This window comes from Halyomorpha halys, unplaced genomic scaffold (assembly GCF_000696795.3).
Source record: "Halyomorpha halys isolate HHAL.00 unplaced genomic scaffold, Hhal_1.1 Scaffold2077.1, whole genome shotgun sequence".
In the NCBI taxonomy this organism is placed as follows: Eukaryota; Metazoa; Arthropoda; class Insecta; order Hemiptera; family Pentatomidae; genus Halyomorpha; species Halyomorpha halys.
In genome coordinates, this window is record NW_027110586.1 from 201,031 (window position 1) to 215,786 (window position 14,756).

General features: G+C 31.4%; 1 protein-coding gene across 1 annotated transcript in view; it reads right to left on the minus strand.

The window, feature by feature from the left end:
- Positions 1-14,756, minus strand: part of LOC106691097 (neuronal acetylcholine receptor subunit alpha-7) — a gene marked incomplete at its 5' end in the record, with an annotated part of 57,300 nt that overhangs the window by 7,444 nt on the left and 35,100 nt on the right. The window contains 3 exon segments of the mRNA XM_014436757.2: positions 2,068-2,249; positions 2,374-2,508; positions 6,153-6,369. Coding sequence (XP_014292243.2) covers positions 2,068-2,249; positions 2,374-2,508; positions 6,153-6,369 — 534 coding nt within the window.

Sequence of the window (14,756 nt, forward strand, 5' to 3'; positions counted from 1 at the left end):
TATATAGTTACGATTACAAATATATGATAATACAGTGTATATATACAAATTACATACAGACTTTGTTTGCCGTATGGCAGTATAAGTTGAGTTACAGGGTCCGCTGAAGGCGGTTTCACATTGGTAACATACTAGTTGGGTTGGGGGCTTACATAGAATGGAGAGGGACCATTCCGGCTGGTGGTGGAGGTGGTGTGATGACTTCAAGCTGCAGAGCCCGAAGTCCTTCCCTTGGCGAGGACGTCTAGTAAGGGGACAGTGCTTTGCCACCTCCCAGGTCTTGGTGGAGGGGCGATATCTCTAAAGAGCGGGTTGGCACAGGCCTTAAGCCCATCAAAAAATTTGATGTGCCTTCGGCCCATATACTCCGGCACTGAGGATAGCTGGAGTTCCTGGTGGATGGTGGTGTTTCTGGCCCTCTGTAGTATAGTTCCACGGACGAATCGCCGGAGGACGGAATTCTGATAACTCTGCAGCTTTTCTAGCGTTGTTTTGTAGAGGTGACGCAGGAGTGGTGCACCATAGAGCAGAGTCGGTCGGATTATAGCCTTGTAGATTTGGAGCTTCAGCCTTAGTGAGAGTTGTGGGGATTTCAGGAGATGGTAGAGCCTGTAGCTCTTCTGGCGGGCCTGCTTTAGTCTCTCCCGAACGTGACTGGAGAAGGTGAGGTGCCTATCCAATGTGACGCCCAGGAAGAGAATGGAGGTGGAGATCCGCTGGTCGACTTCATCTACTTTGAATGTGGTAGGCAGTGGTTTCTTCCCTGTTTGGAACGACATCACTATGGCGTCCGTCTTTCCAGGGTTTACCCTAATCCCAATACTTTTAAGGGCATCATTGATGGTGGCTGCAGCGTCTTGAGCATGGGTTAGAGCTGTTTTTGCATTAATGCTGGAGGCGTAGATGCCGATGTCGTCCGCATAGGCTGCTACCACTGCCTTTGGGTGCTCGATGCCTACCACAGGTGCCGTAAAGACGACAAACAGCACTGGACCCAGCACCGATCCCTATGGCACTGCTAAAACCCCCGGGGAGCGAAGGTCCCATATCACTTTTGAAATATTAGCTTAAAACGGGAATAGGAGGTTTTAAGATAGTTTAATCGAGCAGTATTTAAAAAGCGCCTGAAATTGAAAAACAGTATAAAATTTATTCAATCTGCTAACTCTTGTAGCCTTCTGTTTGTATATGTTTTAAGAGAGGTTTTTGTTTTTCATTCATTAATTTTTTTATTTTATTTTAGTATGTATGAGATCATTCATCACTATTACCTATTGCCCACAACTGTATGGCAGATTGTAATATCTATCAATAAATAAAAAAGTATTTAAAAAAAAAAAAAACTTCTAGCATTTACTTCAAAGAGACCCTTAGGAGGCCAGTCGGAATGACAGCAAGGCTAAAGATGGATCTTCAGATTGAACCTCTAGCGATAATTCTAATAGATTGAGAAAATTTTGAAATCTGATCATTCAAAATTTGGAATGGACGGCCTACGGAGATAGTGGAAGAGGCTGTAAGTTATTTGTTTTTATCGTGCGTTTCATTTTAATCTCGCAGGCGAATGCAAAAATAATTACTAAAAAAAGATTTCTATATTTTAGGAATCAAATGACTACTTGCACAAGATATTCGGTACCTTATTTACAAGTTAGTGTCAGTTGGACTGCTCATTTTGAGACCTTCGTAATTAAAATTGGTTTGGTAATTAAAATAATGGCTCATGAACGTTTATGGGTCCCTTATATTAGTTGTGATACCTATTAGACAGTTGTGATCCAAAAAAAAAATTGTATGCTTTTTAAAAAATTAATTTCTCAGAACTTCTCTGAGACATTTCGAATAATTCTCGAAATTTGAAATAATGTATTGGTATCTGATATAATGATGGTTGGGACGAAACGTCAGTGTGCATGGATTTTATTGAACTTTTTAACAGTAAAAACCGTTTGGCCAAACGTTAAATGATGTTTTAGTGCTTTTTGACTGAAGCTACATTAAAAAGTTTAAGTTGTATAAAATCAGATTTAGGTTAGAGTATACACATGAAAACACATAGATACTTACTGTATGTTTGTGCCTGGGTTCTATTTGAAGGAATAAAATGGTTGCTAGCTTTTCAAGAACTACCGTCTTGATGAAGGGAGGCACTTTGGTTCCTCTGACTCCCCTGTGGTACACGTTGAGGGTCACCACCGACAGGCCAGATGCAAAGGTCACGAGGCATATACTAACTCCGTAATACAGACCTACGTTAATGATATCATTAGTCTTGCTTAAAGTAATCTTCAAAGAAATGTATCATTAGTATACACTCACATTTCAGAATTACACAGATATCAAAGACATATATGACATTAAATGTTGACTAACTTATTAGTGGAGTTTTTTCAGTGGGAGGAAGAGTCTCCCTGATGGTCATCAAGAACACCGTCATTGACAGCAAAGCGCTGATACCAAGCGTCACCTTTTCACCACTTTCTGAAGGTACGTAAAATACGAGTAAAGCTAAAAAGAAAAACAAAGTTAATAAAATTTTAATTTATGATTGTTGGAAGGAACCTGTTTCTCCTTCCTTTTATTAGAATTAGTCTCATTATAGCATAAATTTCTTAAAGGAATCGATAATCATAAATAAATAAAATTTATCTAAAGATAGTCAAAAAGGATCTTGAAATAGTAAAAATATATTTATTGATAGCCAGAGTTTCGACCCATAAAGCAAGTCTTCAACAGGTCTAAATAAACAAGATACAAAATAATACAAAGCTATTGTAGGAGTATAAGATGTTACGTAGAAAATTATACAAAATTGAACAAAGTAATATAAAAGACAATTTGAAAGTTGTGAAAAAACAAAATAATAAATTATTAGTAACTCATACAGTAATCTATATTAAATAATACATATATAATGGTGAAGTAATAACTAATACACTTACTACCTCATCTTTCATACTACAAAATATAATCCTGCATATTCTATATGGTCAGATAGTAAACTTTAAAAGTTTGTTTTTAGATAAAGTGGAAGAACGTAAATAGTTGTCAATATTATGAAGTAAGTGAATGGAATATTGTGTACTATAACAGGGTGCGAAAGTCGGTGTTTTTTAAATCTATAGAATTAGTTTGTAAAGCTTTAGTATATGCTTCAATGAAAGTAAGCATTTAATAAACGAACTCATTATGTTTCTGAGCGCAGGCGACATTATCATACTACGAAATTAAAGAATTTACTTTAAATCAGGCGAACAGTATTTCGACTCTGGGAGGTAAGGTTCCAAACAAAAAGTTCACTTTTCTATATAGGTTTTTATAATGATAACTTTGATGGATGAGGTGTAATATAATTTCTTCACCGTCGAGAATACCATCATTTTCTCCCTAATTCGTTTATAAATTATGGCGTATTTTTTTTTTTCAGTTAAAGAAGACTATTAGTAAAATTCTATAAATCATTCTTCTCTTGTATAATGAATTAATTGGATTATTTATTCAATTCAAAACAATCCAACGCAAGAGATATGCGAAGGATGATAGAAATCTAAAGTGTATTCCACATAAGCTGCTCTTTTGAAACTATCCCTATAGTAATCTTTTATTATTTATATTTTAACTGAGCAAATAGTTCAAGTAGACAATATATGATTTGGTCATGGCTAACAGTACTTGGTACTCAGTGGTAAACAGAAAACTGTCCTTGAAGGCAAAGGTAAAGAGAAAAATAATTTTATTTTAAAATATCGATTATGTTTCCCCCACGAACCTGTAATTGCTTTTGATTCATTAGAAGCTAGGAAAAAATGGAAAAATGAAATTTGAACTCTTTTTTCGTATATAAAATTGAGAAAGATTTTCGAAAATATTTTTATCGAAAAATGTTTCCCAATATTACTGTTTGGTAACATGTGACGAAAGTTTAGTATTTAGTAGAAGGGTTAGTATACAAGTAGCAGTGAATAAGGTTTAGTAATATTAGTATATACGAAGTTTAGTATATAAGGGTTAGTGACTATTATATATAGAAGGTTTAATAGTTTGGAGAAATATCGTTCCTTAAGGATTAAGTATGGTTCCAAGAGATTGAGTATCGTATCTTTTTTCGGATAAAGATTGAATAATCTGTATATTTTCTCTTATATTAATATACAATGTCATTCTCGTTTATCAGTGGTCCCCACATTTTTCAGCTCAAGTCGGTGCAATACTGAATGTTGGCGGCATAAGGTTGTTTGAATCAATATACTACAATTCTTTGATAAAGATCACATACCTTTTCAACACGCTTGTGAAGGGATGGAGTACTGCAAGGATGAATAATACTTTTAATGTGCATAACATATCTTTATGGCGTACTATTTGTCATAAAATGGAATGATCTACTCAGACAACACAATTATTATTCTCAGATGTGCAGAATCAACCAGGACTTGGCTACTATTGAACTGTCGACTGTTTTACGTAATAAGTGAAATGAATGCATCATCTATAAAAAACTCTGGTTTTAATCTTTGAATAAATGTATACTCATATATATATATATATATATATATTGTCCCGGGTTTAAATGTCAAGGGGCAAATCTGAGTTTATAACAATATTCAATTTTAAGATTTCTTTTAATTATTGATTAATCACTTCTGATTCTAATACTTCATGTATTCATGTAATATGGTAAGGATGTATTCCTTAACTTACAACATTAACACCTTAACAAGTGCAACATTTTAAACTACTTTGAATTCTAAATTTCTTTGCTGATTACGAAGAACAAATGAATTCATAGAATAAGAACCTACAAAAGGATTCATAGAATAATGTTCACAGAACAAGAAACCTCTCCGTTGTATTTTCTAGGAGTGATAAAGTGATTGTTCATTTCGGTAGCGGGCGATCTTGCCGCCTTGTCATGTTTCCATCTGTCTCGCCGATTTCAGAGAATTTCTCTTTCTCTTCCTAGTTCATTTTCTTTACTAGTTTTTTAATCATAAAATAACTCTAGGTGACACTTTTTTTCTCCTGGAGTTTTTGCTGAATGTACTCTCGTCGCAATATCAATTTGATAATTCGAATGATTATTTGTAAGGGAATTTGGATAGTTTATGAGAGAGTATGGAAGAGCGTATGTTGGCAGATATGGTCCCAAGATAAGGTACATACAAATTGAAAGAAAAGTAAGCTAATGAATTCCATTTTCATTTAAGAATTAAGTAATTTGATAGATCTGCATTAAAATTGAGTTTTAATTAATTGATTAGATTAATTCTAGGATTTTGTTTTGTCTCATTTTTTCCAACTTTCTCATCTTATCTTATAAACTTATCTTATAAAAGAGCTTTAGGTAACGTTGAATCATCGCCCTGATTGAGCTCTGCTATTCTAGTGGGAATAGTTGTTTTGTATGCATTTAGACTAGAAAATTAAAAAATGAAGATACCCAATTATAATGGATACATCATGAAGTAAAATTTTACCTATTAAAATGTTCAGCTATTTTTATCAAACCGTCAAAGAATAAAATAACTATATAGTGGCGATGTTTCGAGATTTACTTTTCATAGTGATGCCCTGCATTGGTCTGTACAATTATGTCGAGAAAGGGCTGACTATACCTGGAAAAAATTAAGGCAAAGCTGAAAATTATTTTAATCTATGTATTTTTCCTCTAATAAGAAGGAAATAAGTTTGCCCCGATTTTTCTGTTGTAAGCTTTAAATGATATTCTCAAAATACATAGAAATTTTCCGATTTTGTTTTTTTACTGCATTTAAAGTATCTCGAAAACTAAACACTTTATTACATTACTGATTAGTTTATAAAACTTATGGCATTACGTATTGCGTCGAATGACTATCGTAACATTAGAATTCGATCAATGGATGTTTTAACAACAATGATGACGCAAGTGCCAGATTTTTCAAATGTTTTAACTGTCTTCATTTTGTAAACAGTTCAATTGCAACCTAACAATCTACCTTATCATAAAAATCAATAGAAAAATAGTTGTATATAATCTAGCTAGTTTGACGACTTTTTTTTTTTTTAATTTGGTCAAGTACATCTTTATGAAACCTACTTTTTAAAAATATTCATTGTAAATGTAATATTCGTAACTAGTGCCTTTTGAAATATTAACGATACCATATTACCTATGCAATTGATGAGGATGCACGGGAGGATGAGATTGAAGACATAGAACATAGGACGCCTCCTCAACTGCAAGATATAAGTGATGTCCGGGTAGGGCTCGGAGCAGCAGGAGTAGTACTGGATGTGGTGGACTGGGGTGAAGCTCAGGAGGTCGAACTCTCCGTTGGGCTGGTAATTACTGATGTCTCCGTCCTCTCCTTGCTGCACCAGTTCCAGCTACCAAACACATTTTTGATAAGAAAAAACTGAGAAAAAAGAAAAACATGAAAATTTTGGTAAAGATCATTTTTGACTAATGTTTATCCGATTGGACAGAATAATACTACTGAGGAACAGAATCTATCTTTTGAACGTTCAGCCGGTCAGAAAAATAAACGCAATTGAAATTCCAAATAAATCACCTCTGTGAAGTTGGTTCCCCATTCTCTAAACACTGGAACATTTTTTAGAGTTCTGTTAGACCCCCTAAGAGTTTTAGAGGTCTCAATTATTTACAGAAATAGTTCTGTTGTTTAAAACATGAAAAATACTATTCAAAGATACGCGCGGGAACTGTGTACCATAGATACCCCATAACTCCTTTGCTTTCAATTTTAGAATTTGGATTACTAAGAATAATTGTTAGAACTCTTAGAGTGGCTTAGAGAACTCCAAAAACAAGACAAAAAGTAGTAAAAACCTTTTTTATCGAAATTTTTCTGAGAAGTGCTGTAAATTTAAAATTCTTTTTGGGCTGGTAGCCTCTCTAGAAGTGCTGGAGTTCTCAATAATTTTAACCAATATTTCTGTTGTTTAAGACACGAAAAATACCATCTGAAAATACGCCCGAATGTGCAATTTTGACACTTCATAACACTTTTGCTATAAACTTTAGCACTTTGATTGTTCAAAATAATTTGTAGAACTCATAGAGGGGGTGGGGGATAATTGAACTCTCAACAGAACACCCAAAAAAGGTCAAGCTATATTTCTTGATGGGGGGCCAACTTAACAGTGGTTAATAAATTAGATATTGAGAAGAAAAGTCTTTATTAAACCAGAAGGTACAATGCACTTTGATATAGCTTCCTCGATTGTACTAAATATTATAATGTTACATCTTAATCAATTTTCTGATTATCAAGTATTGGCCAACATTAAGACATGGAGTTAATCGGGTCTAATCGTACTCAGTGAACATGCATTGGACACTCAATGTTTCCCTTGGCTAAGGAATATTCAATTAGAAGATTATCAATAAAAAAAATTTATTTAATATGAGTTTTCATAGGTTACTTTCTTTCAAGTTCAGAAGCTCCAACCTTTGAAACAATTGAGCCACAGAAATATGTGTGTAAAATTTTCTCGAAAAATACCCAAAACCTAGTTTGATCCTCGGATGAAAGTTATTCGTTATGTGTTGGAAAACACATGAATTTAATTGAAAGTAATTTTGGTGAAGACCTACATCAAATACCAAGAATTGAGGTTATAGGTATATAAATAATAATAATAATATTTATATCTCCAAAATATATGATGGGCCATTTTAATTACATTCAAATAGAGAATGTAACGAACCGATAATTCAAGAAATGTCAACTAGTAATCGAGTGACTAAGAGACTTGAATAGAATTAGTCAGTGGGCACAAGAAAACAAGCTAAAGTTGAATGCAGAGAAGACAAAGGCAATCGTAATAGGATCCAATCACCTCCTGAAAACTATTCCTCATATTCCAACCTTATTCCTAAACAATAATTCAATACAATTCCATCCATACGTTAAAAACCTTGGTGTTACTATAGACCAAACTCTCTCCTAGAAAAACCACGTCTCCGATATTTCCCACCGTACCACCCTAAAGCGTTTAAATTATCTTCGTCACCTACTTCCTTTTGAAACCCGTAGGCTCCTGGTTACTTCCTTAATATTCCCCCATTTTGATTATTGCTGTGTGGTTTACGGGCGTGTCTCTGGGGATGTCGAAGCAAAATTAAAACAGTTAAATAATTGCTTTGTACGATTCATCTATGGGGTCCCCAGGGACGCCTCTGTCACCCGATTTTATGAAGAGTTGAAGTGGCTTTATCCCTCCTTCCGTCGTAAATATTTTCTTGCTTCCTTCCTCTACCAAGTTATCCAATCCTGCCGTAATCTTACATCTCTGATATCCTTCAATTTAAATCCTCATTGCATTCCCCCAATACTCGCACCGCAGCCATTGCTAGATCTTTCCTCATCAGTTCCTCTTCCCTATGGAATTCTATTCCCTCCTTTATTCGTAGTTCGAATGCCCTTCCAATCTTCAAATCCCGTTTCTTCGACTACCTTCTGCCCACCCAATTCCGGAAGAATAATAATTGAAAGTTTCAAAAAAGCTTTACATATTTTCTGTATTTTATGTCTTTATGTCTCGTTTAAAAGTGTAAATATGTACATTAGCAGAAATTGTATCTTTTCATTTATTATTTGTTATTTGTTTTTTTATCATTTTTTTTTCTTTTTATTTATTATCAGAAATCATCTTATGTTTTATGGTATGACATGTGGTTTTATGTTATTAGTAATATCATCTGTTAATTATTGTTGTTTAGTTATATCTTTTCATATTCATTGTTTTATTTTATTTTAAAAAGTTTTGTAATTTCATCTTTACTCTAAGGCTCTAAAGCCTAATTTTTACGCCTGTATATTATTCTAAAGGGATCAAGCGCAGAATACATACAGATTATTATTATTATTATAAGAGCCATCAGTCCTGCACCCGGTTTGTGAGTCATCCTATAGGCAGACGGGTCTCAACAAATATTGGGTGGAGATGGACTAAGCATGGTCTTCAGGTATGAGTGATCACCTTTCCAAGTACTGACTACTCTAGACGCTGCTTACTCAATTTATGAGTTGTAACAGTTTTATTCCACAAGACTACCCTCACCCCTTATAAAAACATACATATACATAGTAACTATTAGCTTGGATAGTATTATATAAATATTGATTATATTTTAAATCTTCTGGTTGATCATATAGTTTATCCCTGGTAAAAAGAAATCGAATATCAGTAAATAAAACTTTCGATTTCCGACCGGGTTTATATAGCTCCAAATCTAAACGAATTTATTCATCCAACTTCATACTATACGCAGAACTATCACTTTCACGCTTGCTTTTCATTAGATTTTTAAAAATTCTTTTACAGATAACTCTTAATTGGAAAATGTAATTATGAAGGCTTTAAAATGAGTTCATGTTTACATACCAAAGCCCGAGTAAATGAGATTTTATACATCTGATTCTAATTTTTATTTTATTTTTTCTGTAAAAGCTTTTTCCAGCCAGTAGAGAGTTAATGATCAAACAAAACATTTTATGTTCAGCTAAATAACTTCTTCATAAACCAATCCTTGAATCACTTGGGCCATGTTTCATAATAAAATAAAAAATAATACTATTAGTTTTTAGTTTGTATTGCTACAATTTCGCTTATTCGTACAATGTAGACGGGTTTTTATGTACTTTTTAACTCCTATAATTCCACTTAATTACATTTATGAACCAATACTGTAATAGCTTTTATTATGAAAAAGGCTCAGTTGTTTTATTTATTTTTTTTAAATATCCTTTACGGCTCATTGTATAAAACAATAAAATAGATACAATTTGAATTTTTATGATTTATATAACTTTTTTTAAATTTAATTGTGATCTACAGCTTGAATAAAAACGAACCAATATGTTTTCATCAACTGTTGGAAGGGTTGTCGCAAAGTGTTGTCGCAGACGGTTTCAGCGACAACACTTTAATAATTATAAAAAATATCTTCTTTGTTTTAAAAAAGATCTTTATCTATTCTATATTTTTAATTAATATCAAGATCGTTTCACTTTGAGCTTCATTCTAACAAACAATTTGGGGTTAGGGTTCAGAGGGAAGAGATGAAACGCGACTAAGCCCAAAAAAACGTGAATAATTGAACACAATATCTCGGCGAGTTATCAACCTGAAACTGTTTTTAGTCGTCTCCTCACCAAAATATTTTTTTCAAACAAATTTTTTATATTTTAATTGCATTATACATTTCATAATATAGGTATTTTTCTATCTTTTCTTCTTTAATTATGTTTCACCACGTTAATATTTTTGACTCCTTATTAGAATATGTTTTACTAATTAATGAGATCAATTTTTAACTTCATATATATTAACATTTAATTTTTAAAGGCGCTGTAAAAAAAAATTGTGATGTACCTAATAAGTAAACAAATTTACATTAGAATTAGTCTTCTTTTAGGAGAATGTTTTAGAATATAAAACCATTGATAAAAAAATATACATAATAATGTCTTTAAAATAAGAAAATCCATTTAATGTAAACAAATCACATTTTCAGTTGACAAACGGTTGAAGCACAACTGAAAACGGATATATTTTATATAGAATTCAAACAGATATATTTTAAACTTTATATATTAAAAAATATATATAATTTCATTTTGGGTTTTATTTCCTTGGAAGTTCGTTCTTTTTATTAAAATGTTGAGGTGAAAAATAAACTTTGTTAAAATAATATAAATTTATTATATTAGTATGTACAATTTTTTGTATTTCCCTATCTGTTTTCTCTTTTTCACCTCAGCATCTTAATAAAAAGAACAAACAACTTCCTAGGAAATGAAATAAAGAATAAAAACAAAATATGGAATTGTGTGAAACGAAAATTGAAATAAAAAAGCTAGAAGCAGAATGCAAGAGAAAACTAAAAGAAATCATATTCCAACATACTATAAAATATTAATACTTGAAGATGAAGAAACACGAAACGTTGTACAAACAAGTATAAATTATAGATAATATTGTAAAGGAAATTTATTTTTCTCCTCATCATCCTAATAAATATGGATTTTAGTTATGTGGAGTAATATATTATATGAATAGAATTATTCAGCTCGTTTCTATTCTTATGAATATTCTATGTTGTCTTGTTGTCGGTTGTATTTCCGTCATGCTGAGGAAAAAAAAAGTAAAGAATCTGACACATAATTACAATTATCCATGGCTAGGGCCATCGTAACGTTATAGTTGGAATGTCGATAACAACTAAATGTATTTCCCATCATCTCCGCTAGCTCTTGGAATCGTTTCCATTCCTAATATAGTCAGTTCATAAGCATTCGGACTTGAGAACCGTTTTGGTCACGGAGCATGTCAACGTTTGCTAAATATAACAAACAAAACCTAAGAATCTAACGCCATGGATTATTCATTAGTTTAGTCCCGTCACTGCATTGATTAAAAAAAAATAGATTTTCAAGGTCCTGAGTGACAATCCATGTCCGAAGTTACTGTTTTTACAGTCATGCATGATTGATAATAAATTAAGACTACGGTTCTTTTTTTGAACATTCATACCAATGATGCAGTTATCAAGCCGAATTCGATAAATAACTGCTTAAAATTTGACTAATTACCCCCAAAAAGGTTGGGGCTTGTCGGCAGTTACATTTACATTTACGGGTGTCATTTAAAATAAAAACAGCACGTTTTTGTCATAAAAGTAAAAATATTTTAATTTTTAAATTTGTGTAAAATAAATGTAACAAACAGTTCATATAGTTTTGAATATATGTATATACACTATAAGTAAAAAATGCATGAAATATTCTATACAAACAAATATTCAACTAACAACTAAAAATAATACATTCATTTTATATATTGTTATTATATTAATTCAGTTAAAAAAATAATAAATGGATATTGTAAATAAAAAAAAAAATTTTATTCAAATGAACATTAATAAATAATTTGCAAATAATAATAAATGATCAACCATGCTTCCCAATGCATCATGCATATTTTAAAATTATATTTTCATTGTTAGTGTAAGACTATTAATTAAATAAATAATATACGAAAAAAAATAAATAAAGAAGGTTACAAGAATAAATAAATTAGTTTTCAACGATCAATACGATCGGTTATTTACGGTATTGTTTTGACATGGTGATCGTTTTGGAGTCAACTGAAAAAAAAAATTTATTTATTTTAGCCTACTTAGCAAGTCTTTTTTTTGTTGCTTTTATTTTTAAAAGTTTCCTCATTTTTCATTGTTTATTAAACTGAAAGGAGGATATTGAACTCCTTTCAGTTTGAAAAAAATTATTTGCGCTTAACAAACAAAACAGCTACAGAGGCATTTTAAGCTCAATTATATTAGCAGGGAAAAGTTTATGATGATTAAAAATATCATTTGCACAGCGATAGAAACATTGTGCATTTACATGTTTCACTATCTTCATGCAAATACCACTCATAGCCTTGAGCAATTCTTATCAAGTTCGAAGATAAGTCGAAATAAGGATTATTGTTTCATAAGCAACTACATGACTGTCATTAAGATATGCAAAAACATTATTCATATATTTTCATAACGTTGAAACTTATGCGCTAACATTCATACAAAAAGGCGGAACAATTCCGAGAAAGAAAAGTGTGTCGTTTGGAATCTCTGCAAAAAATAATATTGAATGTTACCCTGGGCCGTAGAGAGAGAAATAGAGACAAAGGGAATCAGGGACAAATTTTCCCGGCCTCCCGTCAAATATTAAATTCACCACTGAAAACCAATCTCGGTCTTTATTATCTGACAAAAAATATATGCAAAGATATTACATGATGATAATGTGAAATATTTAATGTTTATATTTACATTACATTGTATCATTATTTACATTATTTCAAATATTTGAATACATGTGCTTTTTTTTGCTATTAAAAACGCTGAAATTATTATGAAATAAATTAATTATTTTTATATCAATAAATAACAAATCATAAAAAAGTGTTTCAGTCTGTCATTATACTGAACAAAAATTGTTAGTTGATGTTAATATCAAGTTCTTAGGACTATCGTGACCTATGACTTTAGTACCAAATCTTAAGTGTTTGGTATGTTCACAAATATTTGTGCTTATAATATACAATACATATAGAATACAACGATTTATATGTTTGTCATATTTATTTTCTCTAGAATTTTCCTTTGAAGGGACGGATTCCCCTTCCTTCTTGAGCTGTATCAGAAACATAACCAATAAGATTAGATATGGTGAAGTTATGAATATCTTTTTTCCCCATATTCCTGATCCAAACGGGTTTTCCCAATTTTCTCAAACGTCACAAATACCCCTTCCTAGTAAAAAAAAAAAATACATTATTGTATACAAATATATTTTTATAGATAAATTTAATATAAATATTGGCTTCCTATAAAATAGAATTAGAAGAAACATATCATTTATGGGTTTTTCCTAATTTTTTGCTAGGAGAAGTCCTAAATCATCACCTTTCAAAACATATATATAAATATATATTTTAATATAAATCAGTTATAAAAAAATTGATTTAAAAACAATTGGAAAATTTAGCATAAAATTATCAAATTTTCTTAAATAAAATATCCCAATGTTAACAATTGGATTATTTCCAATGTTCATATAATTTATTTAATTTTGTAATTTTTTTAATAATTAAAGAAAAAAAAGAAAAACAGAAGACATTAAGTTGTAATGGCTATTTGAATTCATCATCCTCGTTAAAACCATTAAAAAAGAAAGAAAGATTGTATGAAGTGAACTGAAAAGTACTTAGGAAAAAAAATGTTATAAAGATATCGTAAATAAAAATAGTTTAAAATATTAGGAAATGTTCCTTGGAAAAATAAAATGTTCAAAGAAGTCGCAGTAAAGAATTTATGAAAAACATAAAAATCCTATTCCTGATAAATACTTTATATCCTCTTCTTTATCGGTTCTGTCTGGCTTAACATAATGCTCATTTGGTTTCAGGAATAACTGCCCAAGGTACTTTTCAGTTCAGTGTTCTCGCTTCTTTTTGTTTTAAACAGTTTTTGTATTTGCAAATCTATAGGGGTCACCAAATTTTTATTGATTAAACGTTTAAAATTAATCTTATCTCTTCTTTAAACCTCAAGGGAACGTAAAACCACGAAAATTGACTAGTGATACATTTTTTATCTATTTTTATTATTGTTGAGGTATATTACATTATTATGGGTTTATTACATCATTATGCAATTTTGATATGATCACTTGCTGAAGAGTTCAATAAGCCTGTCATTACTACTTTAATATTAGTCTTGTAAAAATAGCTTAAAATTTAGCTTTTTACTTTAAAAGTAACGGTTTATTGATTTATGTCAATAAATTATTATTTGAAAAACACGGTGGTAAATAGTTCACCACTCCCTAGGATATTTACCGTATCTCTAATTTGGTACTTCAAATGGCCGCTATAAGTTTTTAGGTTTATCGCCAATAACTCCTACAGTGTAGCAAACATCATAATAAACTACTATATGGTGTATTTTATTGCTTCAATTTGAGTCCTAATAGAGTTCTTTATGCCCAATAATTTTCTAGAAGCAACGTTTCGAAAACCAATATTTTTCACTTAAAAAAAAATAGGTAGTATCCTTGGTCCCATCCTCTACACCGTCTATACAGCTGGCATTCCAACCAATCCTAACACTATCCCCACCACATATGCCAATGACACATGTGTGATCGCAGTTAATAATAATAAACTCATTAATTGTATCC